Below are 20,901 nucleotides of genomic sequence, written 5' to 3' on the forward strand. Positions count from 1 at the left end.
CCCCCAGTCTTGGTAAGCGCCTCATCTTGGTTTTAATGGTGAGCTGGGGTGTGGCCAATCAGGAGCACTCCTCCCCGATGCGTTGGCACGAGCGCCCCACCTTGCGGTCCAGTTTGACCATCTTGAGGACGGCCTCCTCGCGGCCGCGGCCCAGGTGGTCAAAGAGGCAGTCGTGTTGCTCAGGGAGGCGGTGCAGCATGCAGAAGACATATCCTACAGGAAACACACACGGGAAATGTCAATCAAAGGTGAACGCCGCATCATGTGACACGGTGGGTGTGGTTCTACTGACCACAGCGACAGGAGCCCAGTTCCTGCTGGACCAGCTCCAGTTTGGTTTGGCAGCGGTAGCAACGCCGGCGTTTCTTCTGCTTGGGCGTCCCGCCTGTCTCCTCGCCGTCGCCATCTTTTGCCTCCGCTCGCAATCGCTTCTCCGGCGTGGCCTCACTCTCTGAGGCAGAAGCTGTGATGGCGGCAGAAGAGTGGCGGGTTAAAAGCAGGTGAAGGGGCGAAGCGAGTGGCGGTGTAATGGAGGTGACTGTACCTGAGTCTCGAGGACGCTTCATGGGGGTACACAGTGTACCCTGTGCAGTTTCTGTAGACGACACACCTGCAAAGTGGGCGGGAAAATAAGTGTGAGATGGGTGGAGCCAAACATTTTAGAGAAATTATCTGGTGCTTACCCTCCCTGGAAGTGGCAAAGAGTGGCGACGGTTCTTCAGCTGCTGGCTGCTCTGCAGAGCTGGGTGGCGACGATGATGATGACGATGCTGCCGCTGAAGATATGGACTGAGTGCTGCTGGCGGTCTCACTACTGAAGGCGGGCGTCTGGCTGCTGCCGCTGCTTTGCATGGCCTTGGAGGTGCAGTCTTCACCAGGCTGCTTCTTCTGGATGTCTGCAGCAATGAGGACCAACATGTCTTACACCATACTACTTCTCGAACCCAGCAGACAGAATGTTGCACAATCATGTTCCTAATATTTTCATCATTTACATGACAGGGTCAGATATTAAGTTAAATGAACTTACCAGCAAAACATTTGGAGCAGAGGTTCATGGTTTTACTGGACCTGCAAAGATATACGTATCTAGTAGATCAAATTGTGGAACCTTAGCAACCGTTGCTATGCTGGTTAGCAAAATGTTTGAATTAAGAATGTGCCAATTGATCGGCCAACAATTTGCATCGGTTGATTTTCGTAAAAAAGTATTTGATTGCCATTGCCAATTAATATCTTTCAATGACCATCAAAAACGCTGATTCCCTCTGGCTGACCAGTGGCGACCAGCTAATTATGTGTCTCCGTAAACAGTGTGGAGCCGCTCCTCTAAACTTACAATAATCAACTCCTTTACGATAAATGAATTGCATTTCTTAGTACCCTAAGTAGAGAAAGTCCAACTGGAGCAACAGCGCAAAGCAAGTGTAACATCATGCTCGTTGCAGCTCGCCTCTTTAGTCAGGTACATTGAGGGACAAAAGTAAAGAGTCTCAAAAAACGACTACATTCTGTAATAACACCAGAAAAAGATGCAAGATTTGTTGCTAGTTGTTTCATAAAAAGCTCATTAAAAGTCTCTAAACACTTGAAAAAATCTCAACAAAGTACATTGTACAATAAGCAGCAACAATCGGAATTATTTATTTATTTCTAATTTAAAAAGGGATGTAACAGTATCAAAATCTCACTCACAGTACGATAATATCAAGGTGTTAAGACAATGGTACGATATTATTGTGGTATATATATATATATATATATATATTTCCTCCATGCAGTGCGACGTGACTAGCTGGCTCTGTGTCTCCTTGGAAACGCTCGAGACAAAAGTGGCGGGCTTTGCTTTGCTTTGCAGAACGTAGACTTTTTTACGTCGAACAAAGAAGTTATGTTTTCGCCTGGGTTTGTTTGTCTGTTTGTTAGCAACATAACTCAAATAACTATGGATTGATTTTTAGGCCTCGGCCGGAATTCGATAAGTCAATTAACCGACAAATTAAAAGTAAGTTGGTAAGTTTTCCAGCATCGATAAATCGCTGTGTGCATGCTTCAAGAATATTCACACGTTGTTGCTTTCAGCACCTGCACACGTTTCTGCCGTAGCGAAAAGAAAAGAAGGGGGTGAATTCTCTTGTCCTCCAGTGTGAGTCTTTTCGCGGCAAGGTGGGGCCGCTGGTCCGCTAGCATCACGCAGTACAACTAGTTAGCATGTAGCAGCTAACATGGTCAAATGATCATAAAAGCAAATGCCACCACACTAGTGTGGGAACATTTTAGTTTAAACCTTTGGAACAAGATGAGTGTATCAACACCAAGGAGTCAGTTTGCCGAATGTGCGTGACTGCAACAAACCTGCACCCAGACCTTACAGTCGACACTAATTGAGACGTTTGGTGAACAAGCCAGGTGAATGTAAACAAAACAGCGAAAATAGTGTGCATTCACAAAAAAATTTGTTAAATACATCAGCAAAGACATGCTGCCATTTACTACTGATGAAAAACTAGCACTTCTTAAAAATGCTGCAAACATTTGACAGATATTAGTCATGCTGTCATGTCATGTTGGTGTTTCCTCACTTGGAATCTGCCAGATTTAAGATTTTTTTTCATATGACCTGTTAATACATCTTTTTACACTGTAGTGTTTATATTGTTACTCTTCACTTTTGTTCAAAACAGGTCTTAACTTGATTGTCAGTTAAGTAATGTACAATTCTACCTCTGCCTCCATGTTCATTATTTAACTGCAACTTTGTCAATACTTTATTTAACTGTTTTACTTATTGTTCTGGTTGTGTATATTTGAGGGCCCTCCACCTCCTCCTTAACATATATTATTGCTTTTCGTTGTGTTTTTATTCAAGTGCAAAATTTTACTAACAAAGTATATTTTAACTATTTTTTTTTTATTTAACTTGGAGATTTCAAAGTTTGCATTCCAATTACAATGCTAATATATAAGCAATACAAGTTTAATGGATTTTAAGGGATATACATGTGTATTATCATTACATCAGTGGTTAATTTGGCAATAATATTGTTTATTGGCAATAATTTGTAGGTTGACATATTGTCAATTAAAATTTGTTATCGGTCCAGGCCTATTGATTGTGATGATTTTGTTCAAGAAATGTCGAAAAAAAAAAACACAAAAAAAACTATTCCTCTCATCTACTACAAACACTTTACTTTTCTGCTCATGGCGTTCCATGCCCCCACCTTGTCGGCCCCAAGCTGCGCAGAGGATTCTGGGAGATGTAGTTTATTGTTAAAGCACCAGAAAAAAAAACTGAACACAAAGTTTTTGTTTGATATTGTCATGATACACCCCTATTAAATAGAATAAGATATAAATATAGTATATTATAAATAACGTAGGTTAGTAAGAATAGATTATCAATAGAATAGAACAGAATAATAGAAGAGATTGTGGAAATTGAATGTAAAAACAATAAGAGCAAACAAACCAAACCAAAAAAGGCCCAGTTTAGCACAGTTGGGACTAGGTGTAGGCGATTTATCGATACACGCGATATATCGCGGGTTTGTCTCTGTGCGATATAGAAAATGACTATATCGTGATATTCGAGTATACGTTCTCACGCAGTTGCTTTTAGCTGCTGGCATTACACTACAGGCTCTCCTCGCTCTTTCCTGTGTCTCCTTCTCACAGACAGACAAGCGCACCTTCTTACACACGTCACATACTGTCACAGCATACGTCACATACGTATACGCCCTCGCGCAGCAAAGAGGTAGCAGCATGGATAACGTTAGCTGTGATGCTAGCGCAGCCGTGCGAGTGGTAATATGAGAGAGAGAAGGTGCGAATCTGGCAACAAATGAAGGAATAATTAATTCCCCCAAAAAACAGCAGGGGGTCCATCGTCTGGCGGTGGTTTGGCTTCAAGTGGGAATATGTCGAACAGACAACCGTAATTTGTCAAGTGTAAAAAGTAGCATTACTGCTAATATGTAGCATCATTTGAAAAGTCACCTGCTAGAGAATGAAGAGTGCTCACTCCGCATTTCAACATCTCCGTTCGGTGCCACAAGACCACACCATCAAAATGCAGAGGCTAACATTTCCAGATCAACACCGTATGAAAAAAAATAGTGACTTTTTTAGTTATAATTTCCTTCTCTCCACGAAAGTTTTAAAGTAGCATATATTAATGCAGTATGAAGAAGAATGTTTTAATGTAGACACATAGAATCATCATACTGCTGTGATTATATGCATCAAGTGTTCATTCAAGGCTAAGGCAAAATATTGAGATATATATCGTGTATCGTGATATGGCCTTAAAATATTGCGATATTAAGAAAAGGCCATATCGCCCAGCCCTAGTTGGGACACATTTGCAAATTAAGTGTACCTGTCATCGTTTCTTCCAGCACTTTTCAAATTCTCTTGGGCACGGAAATCACTATAACTTCCCGTTTGTTACTGGAATTATCTTCTACTCCTCCATGATGACATAACTGGGCTGTTGGATGTCACACACACCTTGTTGTCCTCCACTCTCTGAGGATGCCTCACGGATGTTCGACAGGATTTAGGTCTGGACTCAATGCTTGACAATCACCTTCACTCTCAGTTTCTTGAGCAAAGCAGTGGTGGGTGATTTTGGGGGAGTGTTTGGGGTTCTTATGTTGGAAAACTACCCAAAGAAGAGGTTATGCTTCAGTGTGCCACAGTACATGTTGGCGTTCATGTTACCCTCAATGGATTGAAGCTCCCCAATGTTGGCAGCACTAATGCAGCCCCAGAGCATGACTCCTCACCATGTTGTCAGCACACGTTTGACACTATCCGAAGCAAATACGTTTTTATCTTGATCTCATCACAGGATATTATTTGTACTCTGCACGAATGCTGTTCGCCATGTCAAAGATGTGAAAGTAACTGTATGGAGGAATGTAAGCAAACTTATGCAGAACCTAAATATACAAAAACAGGTATCAATCGGTACTTAAAATTAGTTTTGCATAATAGGTTCCCTTTAAGAAATGTTTGATCTGTTACGGACACCACACACAAAGATTAAAAAAAACAACAACATTGAGCAGTTTGATAATTATGTAAAAAAAAAAAAAGTTTTTTTTTGTCTTTGCACATTAAGAACAACAAAATGTCTCATCAACGAGCCAGACTTAGGTTATTTAAGCTAAAAATGTTGCGTGAACAAATGTGATCTAACAGAAACAAAGATGAATCACATCAATTGCCGGGAAAATAAGCAATATAGAAAAGGACATACAAGGACGGCTCTGTGTGTTGCTGAATGATGGCACGTAGCGATGAGGCTACAGACGGCAGGGCAGACAGACTTGAGTAACATTTAACATTCCTATCATTAAAAGTGCTAAACTTCATATAACGTTTGCAGTTCTTAAATCAAGTGTTTATTTCTAGGATTGATCAAATCTATTGATTGCCTGTTAAAACAATGTTAGATCGATATATACGTATGTATCTTCCATAAAACTTGCCAAGCACTCGAGCTGGGCGATTCGGGCCAGAACTGATAACCTGGTATTTTTAAGCCAAATGGCAATATAGGAATATACCGTAATTTCCGGACTATAAGGAGCTACTTTTTCGCCTCGTTCTGGTCCCTGCGGCTTATACAACGGTGCGGCTTATTTACGGCCTGTTCTTCTCCGACACCGACGAAGAGGATTTCGGTGGTTTTAGTACGCAGGAGGAAGACGATGACAATGATTAAAGACTGACTTTTCATATACCGGTAGGCTGGATATTTTGATAACGTACAGGCGAGCACTTTGTATTACTTTGCACCGTTGTATTATTTGACATGGCTGTTCGCCATGTCAAAGATGTGAAAGTTTGATTGAATGATTGAAAGATTTATTGTTAATAAATGGGACGCTTTGCGTTCCCAAACAGTCATCTCTGTCCTGACAATCCCCTCCGTGGTAGCAGGAACCCCTATATACTACGGTAATTACACATCAAAACCCTGCGGCTTATAGTCAGGTGCGGCTTATATATGGAGCAATCTGTATTTTCCCCTAAATTTAGCTGGTGCGGCTTATAGTCAGGTGCGGCTTATATTCCGGAAATTACGGTGTATCGGTATCTCAAACAAAAAGTTCAATGTGCTTAAGTTTGCCTAAATATTTTATGGCTAGATAACCAGTGTTGAGAATATACAGATAACTTTTTGTTGTAAGTAGTAATGTAACATATTGCTTATTCTATAAAGTAATTAAGTTAGCCGTTACGATGTCAAAGCAGTTTTCGTTAATTTCGTTCATCACGTACCACAGAGCTATGCTGTTAACTTGTTTATAGCCTTAGCTTGTGCACCAGGATAGATGGAGATTCTAGTCATTCACTGCGGTGAAGGCCGCTGGCTGTCAGTTTGAAAATACTGTTCAGCCACTAACTAGGTTAGTCCGCAAGGGCTATGGGGAGAGGCATTTTCAAGCCGAGGAGTGGCTAAACATTTGACACAACGAGCAAGCAACAGAGGAGCAATCACTCGCTACTGTGTTAAGTCGTTAACAGAACTGAACGTCATAAACAGATAAGATTATTGATGAAGTCGCTACAAGGAGAGACATAGGTTCTCAAGCAAATTGGTGCACGTGTAAATAAATCTGTAGTCACTCACCACTAGCGAAATGCAGTCGCTGACCAAAGCATTGCATCACCCGTCAGTCGAGAAGTCGGCACCGGAGGCGCCATATTCTTTTGAAAAGTTTGTTGTGTTGCATCAGAGAAGCCTACGTAAACACGCAAGGGGCAAGGTTGAGCCAAAGTGAATGCCCTGTGCAGCGCCCGTCAGGCGCAGAGAAGCGCAAACGGCTGCAACAAAGGCACATCAAAGATATCGGTATGGCGGTATAGTCTCAAATATATATTTATTTCTAAAACTCACCGGTATTAACTGTAATACCAGTATACCCCGCGGCCCTTCCCGCGCACAGATCGATGTAGTTGAATCTTAGGAATATAATTAGATAAATCGAGTACACATTCAGTGGCTCTTATTTAGCAGGCGACTTTTGAATTCAGCTTTAGATATTTTTAGGCATGTGCTTACCAGGGCTCTGAATGTCTGGGCACCGCACGATTCGATTCGATTTTTGGAGGTAACGATTCGATTCAGAATCCATACTTTTTAATAACATTGGGTGCCAGTTCTATGATTAACTACATTCCTCCATAAAATACATAAACAGCGCAGATACATTTCTATATTACTTGAAAGAAAACTCTACCTAAACATTTAATAGTCAAATACAAATAAGACAAAATAAGTATTCAACACTTCTCTTTTCTAAAGCAAATATAGGCATAGACAACAATATGATTTGCCTAAGAGGCTGGACAGTACAGAAAAAAAAAAAAAAAGATTTTACATTTTTTTGAATACAGTAAGAATCCTAAATAGGAATCGTGATTCATTTTTACACCCTTAGTATTTACAAACAACAACAATGACTACTTCATTCATAAATATTTATTTATACTGTAACAATGCTGCTCATTCAACTGTTTCAAAAATAAAAACTTATTTTAAATTTTTTAATAAAAGTTTAAAAGCAAGGACATGCATAGTGCTAAAAAACAAAACAAGGTACACGTTTTATGTAAAAAAAAAAGTTTTTTTAAATTGCAACAACAAACGATAGGACACCAAAACTTTTTCATAGGGGTGAAGCGATTCGTTTTAAAAACGATCCGATTTAATTCGATATTTGCGGCTGTAAAATCAATAGTGGATACCGGACATTGCGGGTGGAGTTTCCTATATCTCTGTTATTTCTTGTAAGGGAATTAGATATAAACAAATTATGGATACAAACAAGCAAGTGCACAACAATTAATGGCCAATGCATTCACATCTTATTTGAATAAAGTGCAACCAACACGTAAGGTTAATTTAAAAAGAGGAAACATTTTTTGCTCACATTTTCAAAAATTCAAGCAATTGTCAAAAGTAAAGTAACCAACATTTTAACAGTACATTTATCTGCTAAATAAAATTCCCCGACCCGGCCATGCAGCAGACATGTGATTTGAACCTAATGAAAAAGACTGAAAATAGGCCTCAGCCAGAGGGACCCTGGTGTGGCCGAAGCGCCTGGTTTTTCCAGCAATTAAACATACATAAATTAACAAAAAAAAGCACCGTTTAAAGATGTTTTAGTGCTCAAAGAATAGAAAAATAATCAACAGAGTTTACATAAATACATACCCCATTCATCCAAATGAATCACTATGTTTCAGTCATTATGTTATTTAGTCACTACAGTAATTACAACTTGTGTTCAATCCACAAGAACCACATGAGTTAGCCTACTCTATACAGTATTTACAACCTTACTAGTGTTCACTTCACAGCCACAGATGGTTCATCTAGTTATGTACACATTACTTTGGCATTTTTGCTTTGATGGCTCTGACATGAGGCTTCCTGGCAAATTTCTGAGCAGCTTGCATTTTCCTTTTTGTTTCTGTTTAGTGGATTCTGCCTTGGATTTTATAGCCAATTTCTGTCTCTTTGACTCCCTCTCCACTTCTAACTGCTCCAAATGGAAAAATCATAAATAGTACAAACAAATGCAAAAATCATAAATACCGTAGTACAAACAATGTTTATTCTATTAGCTAACTTTCTTTATCTGAATAGGCATTTGTGATTTATAGCATGAAATAACATATCTTGCCGTCATGCTGTTATGTTATGATTCGTGACTCACTATAGTTAACCATGTATATCAACCAATCATCATTGATATTTCCTGTATATTTTGTCCCCTGCCTGTGGAGTTGCTTCACTACGTAGCTTCGATTTTTAAGTTAATTATTTTTAACCCTTGTGTGGTGTTCGGGTCTGTGGGACCCGTTTTCGATTTTTATTAAAAGAAAAATGATACAATGAATTAATTTTTCAAACAGACTCACTGGCTTTGGCTCATTTTCTGTGAAGAACATATATCAGAACATATTTAATGAACACACACCATACACCCCCCTACACATTTATATTACATATAAGATGTTCGGGTCCACTGGACCCGGGGCTACTAGAAATGTGGAAATTGATGTTCTGTGTACCGCACCCACACACCCACACACACACACAGCAGGCCTAGACAGGAGGAGGACACAGTGTAGGTACACAGAACATCAGAGGGTCAAATGTGCGAGAAAATGAGAGCAGTGTTGACAAACAATGTTGCAACCTTGTGTGGGAACCGCAGGTGCAGAAACACAAAAAAAGAATCCCTGTGGGATGCAGAAACTGACAAAGAAATTTCCATGCAACGTTCATATTGTTGTTACTCAGCCAGTGTTTGTGGGTCTTAGACTTAGACTTACTTTTTATTGTCATTCAAATTTGAACTTTACAGTACAGATAAGAACAAAATTGTGTTGCATTAGCTCATGGTAGTGCAGGATAAAAGAGCAATAAGGTGCAGATATAGATTACTGTACAGATAAATATATTTCACTTTTGCATATGCATCCACGTTTATGGATGTATGTTATATTGTCTTCATATTCCAGCCAGTTAATCCATTTTTGGGGGGAATTGAGGGGATAATTATGGTGCGTTCAAGAGTCTTACGGCCTGAGGGAAGAAGCTGTTACAGAACCTGGAGGTTCTGCTACGGAGGCTGCGGACCTCTTTCTAGAGTCCAGCAGCGAAAACAGTCCTTGGTGGGGGTGGGAGGAGTCTCTGCAGATTTTCTGAGCCCTGGTCAGGCAGCGGCTTTTTGCGATCTCCTGGATAGGAGGAAGAGGAGTCCTGATGATCTTTTCCGCCGTCCTCACCACTCTCTGGAGAAACTTCCAGTCTGAGGCACTGCAGGTTCCAGTCCAGACAGAGATGCTGTTGGTCAGCAGGCTCTCTATAGTGCCTCTGTAGAATGTGGTGAGAATGGGGGGAGGGAGCTGTGCTCTTTTCATCCGACGCAAAAAGTGCATGCGCAGCTGAGCTCTTTTTACAAGAGCTCCGGTGTGTAGGGACCAGGTCATATTGTCAGTTATCTGTACCCCCAGGAACTTGGTGCTGCTTACCATCTCCACCGCTGTGCCGTTGATGAAGAGTGGAGCGTGGCTGGACTGGTGCTTCCTGAAATCGACGATTATCTCCTTGGTCTTGTCGACGTTCAGGACCAGGTTGTTGGTTCTGCACCAGTCAACCAGATGTTTCACCTCCTCCCTGTAGTCCATGTCGTTGTTGTCACGGATGAGGCCCACTACTGTCGTGTCGTCCGCATACTTCACAATGTGGTTAGTAGTGGACCTGGCGCAGCAGTCATGGGTCATCAACGTGCACAGCAGCGGACTCAGGACGCAGCCCTGGGGGGAGCCGGTGCTCAGGGAGATGGCACTGGAGGTGTTGTTGCCCACTCTCACAGATTGGGGTCTGTCTGTGAGGAAGTCAAGCAGCCAGTTGCATAGGGAGGTACTGAATCCAAGGGAGGCCAGTTTGCTCACCAAGTGCTGCGGGATGATGGTGTTGAATGCCGAGCTGAAGTCCAGAAACAACATCCGCACGTGTGTGTCCTTTCCTTCCAGATGTTCAAAGCTCAGGTGGAGTGCAGAGGAGATGGTGTCCTCTGTGGAGCGGTTAGGGCGATAAGCAAACTGGTATGGGTCGAATGTGGGGGGAAGTCTGGAGACAATGTATTCCTTTACCAGCCTCTCGAAGCACTTCGTTACAGATGTTTTTTGGGATAAGATAAACATCGGCCTCCACATCGAGAGGAGCCAGATGAGGTGGTTCGGGCATCTGGTCAGGATGCCACCCGAAGGCACGTCCGACCAGTAGGAGGCCACGGGGAAGAACCAGGACACGTTGGGAAGACTGTCTCCCGGCTGGCCTGGGAACGCCTCGGGATCCCCCGGGAAGACCTGGACGAAGTGGCTGGGGAGAGGAAAGTCTGGGCTTCCCTGCTTAGGCTGCTGCCCCCGCGACCCGACCTCGGGTAAGCGGAAGAAGATGGATGGATGGATGGATGGTAAACATCTGTTCAGTATTTTAAACATACAAGTGTTTGATTGTGAGGCATTAAAAGCCACAAAATGCAACGGGTCCATCAGACCCACAAACACTGGCTGAGTAACAACAATATGAACACCACACAAGGGTTAATGGAAAACCGTAGTTTTTACCAATGAAGCCGTAAACCGGAATGGATTAGTTGTTGGCAAGTATGGCAAAGAGACGGATCAAGATTTTAACACACATTGTATTTCGGAAAAAACGAAGAAAAACTGATTTAAAAAAAATAATTTACAGAGATAAAAAAGACGGATTTCCAACTGTAGACAAAAAGTCACATGCCTGATACAGTATCTGTTCTCTGCCCTGGTGTACAACATCCCAGGTTTGCAAAAGCATGTATGCCCTCTCATTCTTGCTGATGGTGTTTGTTTCGCTCTTCCTAATTTTCATAGCCTCCGTAATCCATCTCTTGTATTTGTTTCTCATGAAATGACTTCATGTGTTCCAAAAGTCTGTGCATCACTGTAACTTGCTTCACTGTCACTTTCCAGTGTATTGGTCGCGTTTTTTTGTGGCTTAAAGTTGTGTTGCGGTTTATATTATTGTATTGTGTTGTTTGTCTTCCCTGTGGCTTTTGTAAACCTTGCTGTAGCTGAAAGTTTTTGTTTTGTGAAGCTTTGACGCTTCATTAACAAGCGGTAGCAAACTCGGAGTCAAAACACACATATACAAGAGCTGCTGTTTGCCACAATTCACGCTCAAACACTTAAACACACAGTCACCCAAACGGTCGCGCGACCCTGTTCACTCTGCCGCTCTCCCAACAGCACTACCCCTTAAAAGGCACACACATATATCACATTGCCTTGTGGCGTTTGCATTTGTTATGACTTTTCTCGACCACCGTATGTATTCGCCATTTTTGTTTTGATGACGCCACAGACAGTACACAAACTTAACGTTCTTATTATTAAAGGTGTTCAACTTCCTGTAAAGTCTGCCATTCTTGAATCCAATGTTTTTATTTTTCTATTATCGATAAAATCGATCTATTCCCTTTTAAAAATATCTTGGATTGATACCTATCATCTGGAAGGCAAACTTGCCGAGCACAAATCGAACTTTGAATTTAGGAATACAAATCGATCTATCGATAGATCGATCAACTGTTACACTCCTACCATCTAACTTGCTTAAAAAAAACAAGCCTTTTGTTTTGATGTTATTAAAAAGCTGCACACTGGTATATCATAGACTAACTCCTGGCATTTTTAGCAATCTAATAGACTCCATGTATAGAATTGTATAATTGACTACCATATTTTCTGAACCATAGAGCGCACCGAATTATTGGCTGCACCCACTAAATTCTAGAAGAAAAACCGTTTTCCATATATTAGCCGCACAGACCTATAAGCAGCAGATATATGTTGTGAAATTAGTTATTTACATAGAAAGATTTTGTAAATCAACAAAACAAACCTTTATTGTTTCCATACGGTGCCTGTAACACGGCAGTAAAAGGACCCACTGGCTGTGGAAACTAGCTCTCCAATCAAGTAAAACTCATTAACTCCACGGTGATGTTTTGGTGAATTTACAGAGGAATTTGTGAAAGTAAAACAATCCAAAAAGAATGAAACAATACAAAAAGAATGCCATTGTAAGTAAAAATAGTAACAAAGACGCCTGTAAACGTGTTAGCATATTAGCTAATGCTAATGACGCTAGCTTGATTACATCAATATACCATGTACAAATATACATGAAAACACTACTATCAATCTTGTGACGGTTTAGTACCGGTAAGTATGAATCGTTTGTTATATTGAAGTGATGAATGAATGAAACCATACGAGTAGAAACCCTATTGAAGACTAGAAGATGGAACAGCATTTGTACTGATTACATTTGAAATAAATTACCTGTGGCCATTGTCTTAATGCTATACTGTGATCATTTGTTAATGCCAGAATGTAACAAGTGTTTCCCATAAACTGCCAAGATACCTGTGGCGGTGGGGGCGTGGCTATGGGCGTGGTCACCATGACATCATTGAGTAATTTGCATAATGGACTACAATGATATGATTTTCTCTAAAAAGGCTCAAAAAATGTATACTTACTAATTAATAATAACAGTTTTGTTTTAAACGTCCATCCATCCATCCATTTTACAATATAATTACAACACTTTATGTACATATGTATATACAGATTTGAACAATAAGTTATTCACTGAAATATATTTATTAATTGTGGTTCTTACAAAAAATATATCTTATAAAATATAAAAGCTAAAATGTCTCTTAAAGCTCTGCCCCTTTAATTAGTGCATACTAAATAATTTAACTTTAGCCTACTACTACAACCATATTATTTACCAGCAACATAGAGTGAAACAGAGGCAGAGGTGTCCTGCCACAGTCCGTAACAAATAAACAGAAAACAGTAGTGGTCAAATACAAATAAGGCAACAAGAGAAGTATCCTACACTTCTCTTTTGTAAAGTAAATCTGAACAGCCTATATGGGCATCTACATCAACTATATGATTTGCCTGAGAAGCTGGACAGGACAAAAAAAAAAAAAAAACGTTTTATTTGTGGCGGACGTAATTCTTTTGTGGCGGGCCGCCACAAATAAATGAATGTGTGGGAAACACTGAACACTTATAAAACTATTAGAGTTGCAGAAAATATAAGTTGACCCTCTGATGAGTAAGGCTGGGAAATACTCTCACGTCACGTTGCTTGCATGCCATCTGGTTAGTTTTAGCTTTTCCATTGGGGCTGACTTGTGAATTGTAATTCTCTTCCAAAACACTAAGGACAGTGTCTCCAAAAAGAGCTACTGCAGCGTTTGACTAGATACGTAGTATTTTATAAAGAGCAAAAGACAACCACATCGACATCTTTGTTGACACCAGAACTAATCATTCAGAAACATCAGTTTACTTTTAATGGACGTTTTACTCATAAACCAGAGGAAAAGACATTTGTGAAGATGGGCTGTGCAACCTCTGAATGAGTCGCGGCAGAAGATGGGAACATTTGCAACGCTTCAAAATAGCTAGTAATTGCAGATAAACAAAACTGTTAAAACACTTTTGTAATGACCAGCTGGTGTTAATGCATTATTGATATTCAGAGCTCTCATATTCGCAAACATAACGTGCTTGAAAGATATTGACGGTGAGTGAGGAGGTGTGCGTGAGGAAAGACGTGTGTGCACGGGAGAGAGTATGTGTCGGAATCAGTGTTCGTAATAACGCCGTTATATAATAACGTTAGTAACGCCGTTATATAATAACGTTAGTAACGCCGTTACTTTTACTGGTAACAAGTAATGTAATTTATTACTTTTAGGTCCGTTACAACGTGGTCAGCAATTGCTTGATGTAACGTGGAACACTACTTTTGATGTGGTTTTCGGTCAACAAGATAGCGTCGTAAGTGCAGCTAGTTCAATGCAGGAAATATCTTTTTACCTGTGAACGCAACAAGCAGCACCGCACTAAAATGAACTTGATATCAAATGGGAAGAGGCACCATCACACTGTGACACAGCAGACAACAACATACGCAAACATACACAATGGGAATATTGAACAACCAGTCAATAATTGAAGTGACAAACTTGCCATCCAAAATATCCAGTTTGTTGACAAGAAGATATGACAGCCACCAAAGCACATTTAATCTCTTTATTAACCAGAGGTAACACAATTAGGGTGAAAATATTCAAAAGAGCTGACATCAGAGTCGACAAACTGTGCTGCTAACTGCTGGGTTTGACAGGTGAGTGATTACAGGGTTTCATTTAGATTGCCAAGATCATCATCGGCAGTCACTCGTAGTCGAGTATGACTGTCCTCAGAATGGATGGGTTCCCATTCGGGAGGACGCCTGCGCGTGACGTCTTTTAGCGTGGGGAGACTGATGCGCCTGCAGCCACCACACGGTCCTTGGCAGACAGGGGCCTTGATCCAGTGGCACCTGTGGAGGTGGAGGCGTGGCTAGGGCATGGGCAATATGATGTTATGTTATTCAATGTGTATTTTACTTCTGTTTTAAATGTTTCGTTTTTTTTGTCTGTCCTCTGCCTCTATTTCTTTGTGGTATACAGCCCTTTGTTCTTCAACTGTGGTTGTTTTTAAAGGGCTTTATAAATAAAGTTGGTATGGTATTTGCTATGATGCATATATTTTTTTTGAAGAGGCAAAACATTTTGTACAAATATATGTTAATAATTAGTATTAACATATCTTTTCTTACATAATATTGTTTTTCTCTATTTTCCGATTGTTGCTGCTTATTGTACAATGTACTTTGTTCAGAATTATTTTTCTAGAAATTTCTGCAATCCTTTTAGTCACTCTTAATTAAAAACAATTAGTAACAAATCAATCATCTATTTCTGATGTTGTAGACTGTACTCGTGTAGAGAGATTTTGTGATCCATGTTCGTGACGAAACACAAAACGCGAGCTGCAGAGAGCGTGAGAGCCTTCCTTTCTATGAAAGTCGACAGTCATTATGTTTCCATGCACTACATTAATCTGATTTCTCAAATAATAGGTTTTTTTTGTATTTTCACACCCTTGTGTGAAGTCCAAGTGTCCATGTACTCCAGGGTTTCCCACAGCGTTTTGTTGTTAAGGCAGCCACCTTAACAACAAAGAGCAACCGCCTAAGCTAACGTCTTAACAAGATCTCCAGCCACACGTGTGCATTTAAAAAACTATCTCTGTCCCCAAGCAAACGCATACAATGAGCGTCATACGCATGCCAAAATACTGGGGGCGCTGTAGCCTAGGATTTAAGACCATCCATCCATTTTCTCTTCGGGGTCGCTGGAGCCCATCTCAGCTACAATCGGGCGGAAGGCGGGGTACATCCTGGACAAGTCGCCACCTCATCGCAGGGCCAACACAGATAGACAGACAACATTCACACTCACATTCACACACTAGGACCATTTTAGTCAATCAGAAACATCCAAAACGTCATTTCCAGAGGCGGCATATAACAAAAATGGCGGGTTACGGCAAGAAAGAATTATCTATGTCAGGGGTCGGCAACCTTTACCACTCAATGAGCCATTTTGACCCGTTTCACTAATTAAAGAAAACAATGGGAGCCACAAAACTCTTTTGAAATTTAAAATGAAATAACACTGCATACAAAGTTTTATTTTGCTTTGTGCTATGTATAAACCAGGGGTCTCAGACACGCGTCCCGCACCTTAATATGAAAATGTAATGTTAGTGCGGCCCGCAAGTTTTATATGAATGGCGCTTGACAGCGTCATACTTGCCAACCCTCCCGATTTTTCTGGGAGACTCCCGAATTTCAGGGCAACTATTCTCTCGAATGTCTGCTGATTTTCACTCTAACAACAATAATAAGGGCGTGCCGTGATGGCACTGCCTTTAGCGCCCTCTACAACCTGTACGTGCCAGCCCAGTTACATGGTGTATGCGGCTTTTGCAGACACACATGAGTGACTGCAAGGCATACTTGGTCAACAGCCATACAGGTCACACTGAGGGTGACCGTATAAACAACTTTAACACTCTTCAATCAATCAATGTTTATTTATACATCCCTAAATCATAAGTGTCTCAAAGGGCTGCACAAGCCACAACGACATCCTCGGTACAGAGCCCACATAAGGGCAAGGAAAAACTCACCCCAGTGGGACGTCGATGTGAATGACAATGAGAAACCTTGGAGAGGACCGCATATGTGGGTACCCCCCCCCCCCCCCCCTCTAGGGGAAACACTAACCCCCCCAACCCCCCCACACAAAGAGGACATCACAAAAACAACTATCGACACTAAACTGAAAGCAATTCGTGGAAAGTACAGACAGGCAGTCGACGCAGGTCGAAGAAGTGGTTACAGTAGAGTTGTTTTGACGTACTTAGAACTATGCGAGCAGATCTGGGGTGGTTCTCCTTCAACTACATCCATTCAATTTGGAAAAGAAACATCAGATATTGAAACAAGCTCTCACAGGAGTTCGGATTCTCCATTCACCCTTGACAGCCTGGTCACAGACAAAGATATGCTGAATGATGTACAAGAGCAGCAAGATTCCAATGGGAGCAATCCACAATCTTCTGTGGTGAAAGAGAGAAGAGCTCTACTTCAGGTACAGTATGTGGGCGCTAACTTCATTGCTAGGAAGTAATATTGTTAAAAGGCAAATGGATGTGTATCTGGGGCATCAAAACATTTGTATATGAACTGCACTGCAATTACAAATGCTCTCAGATGACCACTTTCAACAATGTGGAATCATATTTTGCCCATTTGTTTTAATGTGACAAAAATATTTGCTTTTTGACTTTTTTTCAGAAGTCAAGATGGCAAGCATATATTAAAGTTCAGCTGTTTTAGATGTATTTAAATAGGGTTGTATTAAAAATGCTTTGAGTAGTTTCTTGTAATAAATAATATTGAGTTAAGTAAAACTGCAGTTGCATTAAATGGGTTTTTTTTCTGTCAAAATTAAAATACCTCGAAGTGCTTTATTGACACACATTGTTTCCCGATGATGTTGAGGGCCATTTGACATGTTGTAAATAACATGTCACTATATTACACCTGTGCTAAAGTGGGTTTATCCCAAATAATGTAATTTATTGAATGTAATTTTGTAAAAATCCTTATAAAAATGATTTTTTTTTTCACTAGGCAAAACAACAACCACAAGCACGACAGACTAAAACGAAAACTTTCAATCGAGACAAAGTTGCTGAATGCAATAGAAGAAGACGTCCAGATAAAGAAGAGACTTCTGGACATGATGGAGACATCAGAGAAGCGATCGTCTGACAATTTAGACAAACTAACATCAAATTACTAAGTCAAAATATTGACTTACTAAGCCATAATAATTGCATACTTAGTATCTCAGGTAACTAGGACTGTTTTGTGTTTTGTTTATACTTTACCGAAAAAATATCGATATATACCGTATTTTTCGGACTATAAATCGCTCTGGAGTATACGTCGCACCGGCTGAAAATGCACAATAAAGAAGGAAAAAAAACATATACAGTATACGTCGCACTGGAGTATAAGTCGCATTTTTTGGGGAAATGTATTTGATAAAATCCAACACCAAAAATAGACATTTGAAAGGCAATTTAAAATAAATAAAGAATAGTGAACAACAGGCTGAATAAGTGTACGCCATATGACGCACAAATAACCAACTGAGAACGTGCCTGGTATGTGACACATCATGGCAAGAGTCATTCAAATAACTATAACATATAGAACATACTATACGATTACCAAACAATCTGTCACTCCCGATCACTAAATCTGATGAAATCTTCCTCCCCGGTGTCGCCTCCGGGATGTCCTTTCTTTCTGCTGCTCGATTGCCGTTCTCTGCTGCATATTTCACTACGTCAAGCTTGTAATCTGCAGTATATGATTTCCTGTTCGGTGCCATTTTGGTTCAGTCCTTCTCAGTTTTATAAAGTTACCGCCAATGTTGATGTGATCCATTTTAATAGCTACGGCAGTAGCATATAGCATATAGCAGTTAGCATCCCATGACCCACAATGCACTTCTGCCATGACCCTCCCCCGCCAAATTCTTATTGGTTGACGTGTGAGTGACGATTGCTGAAGTGTGTGTGACGATTGCTGCCATTTGCTTCGTCTCTTACGCGAATGAGAAAAATAATAATATTTGATATTTTACGGTAATGTGTTAATAATTTCACACATAAGTCGCTCCGGAGTATATGTCGCACCCACGACAAACTATGAAAAAAACAGCAACTTATAATCCGAAAAATACGGTATATCGTATATCGCCATTCTGCAAATGGAGCGGAAAACACAACCAAAAATTGTAGGCTTCTTTATTTCTAATATTTTTATTTATTATAAGATATTGTTATTTGGTTATTTTTTAATAAACAATGTGTTCAATGTAATCAGAGTCTGTAGTCTATTGCCCCCCCAGGCTGTGGTGGCAGCGATGAGGTGGAGATGTGATGGCGACAGGCCGAGTTACACTGTTCCTTCCACCCACCCAGCCCCTTCCCCGTCCTGCCGCCTATCCCGGGCAACGCCCCCTCCCACCACCTTAACTAACACATTTTCTGGGGGAAACACTGTACTCTCTCATACACCGTGTGCCTCCCGTATACTGCGCAGCGGTTATTACTTTTTAGCGCGGATAATTATATTGCTTTTCCGTTTGACCTATGTCACGTAAGGCTGCAGAAATAGATATATTTGAGACAATACTGTCATATCGGTATCTTTTGATGTGCATTTGTTACGGCTGTTTGCGGCCTGTGCCGTGCAAAGCCATCTGGGGGCTGGCAAGCACCAAAGCTTGAAACAGACCCCTCGCTACATTTGACTTCGCGCACAGTGGACATGCCCGAACTGTAGCGCCAGCGGCTCCTCTTTATTGACCAACACAACAGAGCAGCCGTCAGAGCCGACAAACTGTCGCTATTTGCTAAATCAAACTCAAACAGTTCAGATCAAACACTCACTGACGTCACATGTCGCTTGGCACCAGAAACTGCCTTTTAAAAGCACACATACATTGCTCTCATTAACTTCTCTCAACTGCACATAACGCATAAACTGTTTTCCTTAGTAATTAATTACATTTATTAAAAAGAGTAATTCCATTAGTAATTATATATATTTTTGGTTAAGTAACTATAATTAATTACTTTAAAGAGTAATTTTCAGAACACTGGTAGTTACAGTAATGTGGTGTTGTTTTCTTAGCTTGCCATAACCCTCATTTTTTTAACTAAATGCCAAATATCAACACTGAATTGCACTTTAAACATCCATCTATCCATCCATTTTGTACCACTTGTCTCTTCCGGGGTCACGGTGGGTGTTGGAGACTATCTCAGCTACATTCGGGTGGAAGGCGGTGTACACCCTGGACAAGTTGCATATGTGCGCAATAATAAACAAAAAAACTATCCACTTTTCTCCGACACAAAAATCACACCACACACCACCGCTCTAATGTATGCGCTATAGCTAAGGCTGAAACGACGCGTCGACGTAGTCGACGTCATCGGTTACGTAAATACGTCGACGCCGTTTTTGTGCGTCGACGCGTCGCATAATGACGTCACACTACCGTCATGGCGAAGCGCAAAGCAGACGATCAAAGAAGACGATGCGAGCGGTGCGAGCGAGGGGGGGAAAGCATGCCAATAGTGTGGGAGTATTTCAATAAACGGCCTAATAATGTTGTTGTATGCACACTGTGTCGAGCGGAAATGGCCTATCATAGCAGCACAACGGCTATAAACGAACATTTGAAAAGAAAACCATCAACTAGTCAATCGTCCGCGCGAGCATACGTTGTCATCATTACACAAAAACATGAATGTGTCATTTGTATCTGCTAGGGGTGTAACGGTACGTGTTTTGTATTGAACCGTTTCGGTGCGGGGCTTTCGGTTCGGTACGGGGGTGTACCGAACGAGTTTCTAAGCTAAAGTCTTAACAAGCTGCTTTGCTCCGTCTGCCTCTGTCTCAGCACGCAGCATTGTCCCACCCACACAACCATCTGATTGGTACACACGCAGCATTGTCCCACCCACACAACCATCTGATTGGTACACACGCAGCATTGTCCCACCCACACAACCATCTGATTGGTACACACGCAGCATTATCAGCCAATCAGCAGTGCGTATTCAGAGCGCATGTAGTCATCGCTTCAGCGTGGAGCAGATAGGTGTTTAGCAGGTGAGCATCAGGCAGCAGACTCTCCCCAAATGATAATAAACACCTCCCAGTCAACTACTAGTAACATCACTATGAGCCCGTTGACCTTCTAGAAACTTAAACTGCAGCTCAGCTCGCTCGCAATCCTGGCT

General features: G+C 41.0%; 1 protein-coding gene across 1 annotated transcript in view; it reads right to left on the reverse strand.

Annotated features, from left to right (window-relative positions):
• The window catches only part of LOC133648712 (AN1-type zinc finger protein 3-like), a 28,871-nt gene continuing 7,970 nt past the window's right edge, over nt 1-20,901 (reverse strand). Inside the window, exons 2-6 of the mRNA XM_062045056.1 lie at nt 1,031-1,071; nt 684-896; nt 545-610; nt 293-463; nt 1-213 (exon numbers count right to left, since the gene is read on the reverse strand). Of these exons, the coding sequence (XP_061901040.1) occupies nt 59-213; nt 293-463; nt 545-610; nt 684-896; nt 1,031-1,071 (646 nt within the window). The 3' untranslated portion in view covers nt 1-58. The remainder of the gene's footprint in view (nt 214-292; nt 464-544; nt 611-683; nt 897-1,030; nt 1,072-20,901) is intronic.

Source organism: Entelurus aequoreus, linkage group LG04 (genome assembly GCF_033978785.1).
Source record: "Entelurus aequoreus isolate RoL-2023_Sb linkage group LG04, RoL_Eaeq_v1.1, whole genome shotgun sequence".
Lineage (NCBI taxonomy): Eukaryota > Metazoa > Chordata > Actinopteri > Syngnathiformes > Syngnathidae > Entelurus > Entelurus aequoreus.